This window comes from Camellia sinensis, chromosome 6 (assembly GCF_055761805.1).
Source record: "Camellia sinensis isolate YWXY chromosome 6, ASM5576180v1, whole genome shotgun sequence".
NCBI classification, from domain to species: Eukaryota; Viridiplantae; Streptophyta; class Magnoliopsida; order Ericales; family Theaceae; genus Camellia; species Camellia sinensis.
The window spans coordinates 181110357-181118534 of NC_138966.1; the positions used below are offsets into that span (position 1 = coordinate 181110357).

The window sequence follows — 8178 nt, forward strand, 5'->3', positions numbered from 1 at the left end:
GAAAATGGAAACATTTGTGTGCATAGATGGTTCTTCCATGTTGTATATAAGTTTTTGTTTGTTCTTTGTTAGACATTCATTTTACCAAAGTTGTATATACATGTTGGCCATCGTCAACAGGCTCTCTAAAATGATGTTTGAATTATATATTTAGGGCTAAACTAAAATTTACCCTTGGGATTAGGCTCAATTTCAGTAAACCCCCCAAATTTTAATTTGTGATGCAAAGCTGTCAAAAAGAGTTGATCAAATTCGTATGCATGCACTCCAAGTTAAGTTTGATTTGATTTTTCTTATTTGATAAACAAAGAAAAAAAAGGAATACCATTAATGGATTGGATTTAAAGAACAACCTAATGTAAGATTTATGTTTCTATTTTCTTGTTTATTTTGGATAATGATTTGAAAGTACATCTTGCTCTTTGGTAGATTTGCGTGATAACAACTTGTGTAGTATTTGGTTCATTATAATGAAATAAAATGTAATGGAACAATTACTTTTTAGTCTGTCTATAGAATGATTTGTAATACATTTTTCATAATTTCTTTACATATTGTGTTTGGATCATAAATTTGGATAAATATTTGAAAAGAAAAAAGGAAATAGGGAATAGGCACATAATATGGAGTATGTGCATAAATAGAAATGCTTCTAGCTTAATCTATTACTAATAAATTCTTTTGTTACATACTTGTAATATTTTAGTTAAGGGAATGGCTTCCTTCCAGTCCGATCACGGACGGGAGAGTACTGTTGGGCCCATAGAGGGTACTATTGTAACAAACATCTCCCTAAGTCATAACTCTACTCACTAAAATGGCCGATCAAAAAAAAAAAAAACTCTACTCACTAAAATAATTCATAACATTTATACTAAACTCGTAACATTATTTTAAAGGTGCACATCTTATATTTGTTTATTACAAAGTGATCTAACACATCACACACATGCACTTTCATCAAAAGAAATAAAATTAACTAAAAAATTTATCATGAAATGTATCAAACACGTAACTATCAAAGAACAAATTTATCATTAATTCTTTTCATTTAGATTCAGTGAAAATCAATTATTTATGTTGATCGTCTCCATCATCATTTGATCATTTTCATGATCACTATCGATTGCTATTGTTGATCAACTTCATCATATGCAATGTTTCATATTTTGGTAAAATAATAGTACAATGACCATATTTATATATCATGTTTTGTTTCATTTGTTAAACTTTCATTGGTTTGATGAGTAACATCACCTATATATCAATCACGAAAAACACATAAGATGGTAGACAAAACATGATAAATAAAAATAATATTTAAATAATGATATAATGATTACATTTATAGATCACATTTTATTTTTGCTCTCATATTAGAAAATTTCATTAGTTAAATGAGTTACATGATCATGTTTATATGTCTTCTATTGACCCTCTCATGTTTATAAAATTTCATTGATTCAATGAATTAAATTATTTATATCAGTTATCAGTCTATTATAATAAATAAAATAGTAAATAAAATATGATAAATAAATATAATTATTATAAAATTATTATTTTTGAAATTATATATAGTGTGTGCTGTGAAACAGGCTGTAAGAGAATGAGGTGGTGTGTTAAGTGGGTTGTGTCTGGAGGTGATAAACTTTGGCATTTCTTTCCTTTGGTTTAGAAGTTTTTTTTTTTAAAAAAAAAAAAAAAAAAAAAACAGTCAAAGGAAAGGTCAAATTAATAACAAACGGAGAGCAGATAGGAGAGATAAAAAACATGGTCCTTCCCCTTTTTATTATAGGTAATAGAAAAGTAGAAAAAGCCAAAAGAAAGGTCAAATTAATAACAAATGGATCAACAAAGCAGTTACGAGAGGAAAAAAAGAGTGTTGTTATTAGCGCTTATTAATTATTTTGAATTTTTTATTTTTTTGAATTTTATTTATAAATTGTAAAATTTTTTAAATTTCTTTTCTTTCTTTAAATAATATTAAAATTATACTTATAAAAATATTTTATCTATTTAAATACACACCCCCACACTCCACACCCTCCACACTCTAAAAAGTCTCTCTTCCAAAACTCTAACAAAATCTATAACGATAGAACCTTCCAAAATCAATAGAAAAAATTTGTAGTGATTAAGAAGTTTTTTCTGTACTTCATTATAAGGTTTGTCAATCTGTTTGATTTTTTTTTTTTATTAGCTCTTTTCGCGCACACAACACAATCCACTTTTATGCTTCTTTCGTTGATTTTCTATCATTCATCCATGGCTTCGTTGTACTTGCATCCTCTCCGTGTAAGCAAAATTGGGCAGGATTTCACTTACCGGTCGTCACCCAAAGGTGATCCGACCTCCTTTATTTGTCTACTTCTGCTGTTACTTTGATAATCTATTCCCGAACAAATAAGAAATGTTCGGTTATCTATTCCCAAACAAATAAACAATGTTCGAATCTGTGTTTCCGAATTTCAATCATATATTCGGGAGTTCAGTCCCAAAAAAAATGATGAACAATTATTATTATTATTTTTTATTTTTTTTAAAAAAATTTACCCTTACAAGGCTTTTCTTCTCTAAGCTAAGGGCACCATCAAAGTTATGAATCGCTTTTAAACTTTTATTATTGTACTCCTCTCATCTCCTGGAGTTGTGGTTATCAAAAAAAATTTCACTCATTGTCATCACCAAAGAAATGTATGTAAATAAATGGTTACTACCATTGTCGCGCAAAATATTATTGTTAAAGGCCTTCAAGGTTTTGAGGATAGGTAGGTTTTAAAGGTGAAATTTGGAAAAGACAGATGGATAGTGATGGAAGTGGATACCCTCATAAACCCTAATTCATGATATAGTGAGTATGTAAGTTTAATTATGAAATAGGATGCTTCAAAATTATTAATATCTTTTTTAATAATTTCACTTCAAGTTATTATTGTAATAAAAAAATTAAAAAATAAAAGATCTAAAATAATTGATGGATGTTAATAACAACACTCAAATAAAAAAAAACATAACCATTGCTAGTTCTTGTTATAGGCAATAGATATATATATATCTAATGTTAATTATATATATGTCTATTAATTATTTTAACCAAAATTCGAGTGTTTCTTAAGGAACGGACCGTTGGCTCCTTTTTCAGTGCTGCTGCTTCTACTACTCTCTCTCTCTCTCTCCCTCCCCTCACACACAAGCAGCTTGAAGAAGATGTCAGGAAGAAGAAGAAGAGTTTCTGATTCTTCCATTATTGGACGAAGAATAATTGCTGATCATAATTGTCAAAAAGGTACAATATTTCCCTCATTCTTATTTCATCTGTTTCGTTCTCTCTCTAACACCACCACAAGCCCTACTTCTCCTCCTCCTCCTCCTCCTGCTGCTGTAATACCCAAACAACGATGCAATTTGGGTCCCAATCATCTTCAATCTGCTTTAATTTCGTTCAATCGCATGCTCCAAATGCGACCTTTGCCCTCCATTTCTCAATTCAACAAAGCTTTAGGGCCTATTACGAAAATGGGTCATTACGACATCTCTCTTTCTCTTATTCTCAACAAGCTGCTACAGTTTCAGGGCATTCAGCTCAATATCTACACCTTCAACATTGCTATTAACTGTTGCTGCCGCCTTAATCAAGTCCATTTTGGTTTCTCTCTGTTAGGTTCCCTCTTCAAACGTGGTTATACACCTCTTTCAGCTACCTTCAACACTCTGATTAATGGACTTATTTTGCAAGATAAAACCCCTGAAGCTGTAGAGTTATTTAAGAAATTAATCAGAACTAGAGAAATTGAACCCGACGTTGTTATGTATGGAACCATTGTTAATGGGCTCTGCAGAACCGGGAACACTATCAGGGCTGTTAGTTTGCTTAGGATAATGGAAGAGGGAAGTTGTAAACCTGACACCGTAGTGTATAACACAATCATTGATAGTCTTTGCAAGGATAGAATGGTGGATGATGCTCTCAAACTCTTTACAGAAATGGATGAAAAGGGTATTTTCCCAGATGTTGTCACTTATAATTCTTTGATTCATGGCCTATGTAATTTCGGTCGGTGGAAAGAGGCTACCAAAATGTTCAGAGAAATGTTGGATAGTGGTATTGCTCCGAATGTTCATACATATAGTGTGTTGGTGGATGCATATACCAAGGAAGGGAAGATGAACGAGGCAGAGGGGGTACTTGAAGTCATGATACAAAGAGGTGTGGATCCTGATGTAGTCACATACAGTACTCTAATTGATGGATATTGTTTGCACGGCCACATGGATGAAGCAATCAAAGTGTTCAATACCATGGTGGATAGGGGCCTTCACCCTGATATTTTTAGCTATAACATTCTAATCAATGGATATTGCAAGAAGATGAAAATAGATGAGGCCATGCATCTCTTTCGAGAATTGCCTCGAAGGGGGTTGAAACCCGACAGCGGAACTTTCAACACTATGTTACAAGGTTTGTTTCGATCGAGTAGATGTGGAGCTGCTCAGGAACTTTTTAATGAGATGCAAGTTGTAGGCATAATTCCAAATTCTCTAACTTATGGTATCTTATTGGATGGGTTGTGCAAAAATGGGCACATTTCTGAAGCATTGTCATTATTCCACATGATGGAAAGCAACGGTTTACATCTTGGTGTTGTTATGTACAGTATTCTCATTGATGCATTCTGCACAGATAAAAAGCTTGATACTGCAAGGGTCCTTTTCAGTGAGCTTTCTTCCAAGGGATTACAACCTGATGTTAAGACATACACTATGATGATACAAGGTCTTTGTGAAGAAGGCCTACTACACGAAGCTAAAGAGTTGTTTGTTAAAATGGAACAAAATGGTTGTTTGCCAGATGGTGTCACTTACAACACTATTATCCGAGGATTTATTGGGCAACACAAGTGCTACGAGGCATTAATACTCGCTGAGGAAATGGTTCAAAGGGGTTTTTCAGCAGATGCATCCACTTTTCCCTTGATCGTCGATATACTCTCAACTAAAGGACAAGATCCTGCTCTCCAAGAAGTGATAAAGAAGTTCGTGCCGAAAGATAGTCGTGGAATGCAAGAGAAAGAGTAAATTTCTTAAGCTATGAAGGTAAAGCTACATTAGACTAAAACGTGTAGCCTATTATCCTCACAAAAAGTCTATTATTAGGTGATACTCGTTTATATATATATATATATAGCATTATGATATTCTTGTCTGCACTGATACATACCAGGCTAATTACAAAAATGGTACACTAACAGGTATGATATTAACAAAATTGGTTGGGTTTTATTATACCTCTTCTCTTACACTAGGATGACCTTATTGAAGAATTTGTCTTCTGAAAAAAATGGTAAAAATTAAGTGCATAGGTGATCATCACTGCGTTTACATAAGGGGAAAAAAAATTTAAAGCTTATCAATGACACATTGATTAATGATCACTACAATAGGGTTGTAGAGAAAAAAAAAAATTTAATAGCCTTATTAACATGTTGCGCAGTGATCACTACTATAGCGTTGTAGAGGCCTTTTCAGCAAGGTAAGTATCATTTTTGTTTTTGAGAATTTTTGAGTTTTATTAATAGCTAGATGTTGCTTAATAACTTGTAGATTCTCTTATGATGTTGCTCACTAATTGAGTACTAAGGCCTTGTTTGTCATAACCTAAAAAAGTCAAAAAGTCACTATCCTATTTAAGTCACATCATCTTATTTAAGTGACATCACCTTTCTACCATATCACATCAAACCCAATCCATACCCAGCCCATTTCCATAAAAAGTCAAAAAGTACACTTATTTAGATCATCCCAAACCACCCCTTACTTATTATCAAATTTTTAATATATTTTCCTGTTGTTTTTGATGAACGATGTAAAGGAGCTAAACTATACAATTTTGATTGTGAGCTAAATTTGTTAAAATGGGGCAAAAGTGATCTATGCTGTTGATTTCTATATCTTTTGTTCACAATACCAGATGCAGCCCAATGGATATTATTTAGGCTGAAGTGGCCTGAGCGGTGCTCCTTTCCTTATGGATGTTGAGTTGACCAACACCCAGCAATTTACCTGTAGTATTTGAGAATAATTCGACTTGTCAACCTTCCAATTTTGTGTGTTATAAGAATAAAGTCCGTGTATCTAGGAAGTTGCTCTCTCTCTCTCTCTCTCTTGAAAGTAAGAACAGAGAAAAGATTTCTTGAAAGGCAATGGCTGCTGACCTGATAGTGGTTGACAAATTAGTATTAGGATTCTCCCATCTTAACAAGCCACTGATTGCTATATAAGACTGTAAATACAGTTTCATGGTCAGCCCTTTGACCTCTAATGCACATGGTGAGAAGCTAATTACTGAGGCATATTTACCAAGAAAGCTAGAAGCTTTTTTCAGGAACAAAGTTGTACAAGAACTGAAGTCCAATGCAGACGAAGCTCCAGAGTTGCTGCAACTGCAAGGATCGAAGCAGCAATTGAAGAGTTCCACTCTGGATGTGTTGTGGTTGTGCCTTAGTATGCCCTTTTATAGTTGTTTTTCGATAATTCTTGTGAATTTATTTGACCTGAAACACCCCTGCCCCAACCCCCCAACATTAGTTTAACCTGTGTGTGGAAACAATCAACACCAAAAAGGGAAAATGGGAAGAAGTACCAATGACATACTGATTCTAACTACACTAGAGGCATATCTAATAATAAAATCATCTGTTTTGAAATCAAGTTCTAGTCTATGATATTTGGATAAACATATGCTCATTCCCAATGAATTTTTTGTTGAAATGAGACCTTGGCACGTTAAGCCATCTCTGCAACCATCGCCAGAAACTACTTCAATATGTTTTAGCTGAAACAATGCACACAACTACCTGCAAACGGCAAAAAATTAAAATAAATCCTGGCTAGTTTATTTTGTATCGTCGCCCTTTTATTTTCACCCTAGTTGAGCGAATACACTGGCTTGTTCTTGAAAAATTCAACGAACAAAGTCATACCTCATCTATTGGTGAGCTCCACAAACCCATTATAGCAATTCTTAGATAGGTCATACCTGTGGGCTAGTTGTGGCGCTATAGTGGATTATAAACAATATGGACATTATGATCTCCTTAATCCTGATTGTTTTTGGCATTCCCCTTTTGCATTGCTTTCATTTTGAACTTTGTTACTAGTTATAGGTGTAGAAGACCAGATTTCATTGCTAGTTTGTTCTAGAGATGTTGGGGGGAAAAAAAAAAAAAAACCTTCAGATATCATTTGAATTTCAAGTCAAAGAAAAATGTGATCTTTGTTAGTGTTGACTCTGGGCTAGGCTATTGTATGTTTATTTATGATTGCAAATATCAGTCTTCTTCTTCATTCTCCTCTAGGAGATTGGTATGTTTTCAATGCAAATGCTCACTTGATGAATCTTTAAATACTAATGTTTCTACCATCTGAATATATATATATATATATATATTTTGTGCAGGTAAGGACAGCTGAAACCGATGTTTTGGGGTTGATGTTGATAACAGCTTTATGGCAACGTCCGTCAACGGCTGTGTCTTGTAAATAAATAAGAGAACAAGATTGTATACTCAACTAATTGACCATCAATTAAAGGGTGTGTGGAAGAATCTTATCCTTTTGATCACACATCATATGAGATGAGCTTTTAAGGGCCTGTGAAATATACTCGTCAATAAACTCAGCATGAAGTTGAAGTCCTAGGTAGACCAACCTCAGTCCTTTTGCATTTGCTTTGATTCTATATGTTTACTATTTCCCTTAGCCTAAAAAAGATGTACTTGGTATTTTTAAGAGTCTTTGTGCACTGAAGCATTGCATGTTTCTCTTTGAATATCGTTGCAGCAAATTATGATCTCAAATGTTTGCTGAGGATTCTTTCCCTTTTGTTTTTTATGAATGAGTTCTAGAGTTACTGAACGTTATATATGAATTTTCTTTTATGAATTTATTGTTTGATTGATAATTAAATTGGTTATTGAAGCTTTTTATGTCTTTTGATGGAGAAAAATCAAAAAAACTGTAATTTTTATTTTTGGGGATGTGGAGTTGATGGAAGCAAATTGTTTGCCCTACTTACGCTATGTTTGGATAATGGGTTTAAACAATGATTTGTGAAGGAAGAGAAAAATTGTGAGGGTGAAAAATTGTGAATAAAGGAGTAAATTTTTCTTTAATTTC

At 33.3% G+C, this 8178-nt stretch overlaps 1 protein-coding gene across 2 annotated transcripts; it reads left to right on the top strand.

Annotated features, from left to right (window-relative positions):
- The first annotated feature begins 3103 nt into the window (after positions 1-3103).
- Positions 3104-7969, top strand: LOC145788768 (uncharacterized). Of its 2 annotated transcripts, XM_082875567.1 has the most exons (3): positions 3107-3289; positions 3665-5097; positions 7460-7969. In XM_082875567.1, the coding sequence occupies exons 1-2, from the start codon at positions 3211-3213 to the stop codon at positions 5077-5079; spliced, it is 1494 nt and encodes a 497-aa protein (XP_082731693.1). In that variant the 5' UTR covers positions 3107-3210; the 3' UTR covers positions 5080-5097; positions 7460-7969. The 2 variants fall into 2 exon arrangements, with proteins under 2 accessions (XP_028082899.2, XP_082731693.1); XM_028227098.2 differs by having other exon boundaries at positions 3104-5097.
- Positions 7970-8178: the final 209 nt, after the last annotated feature.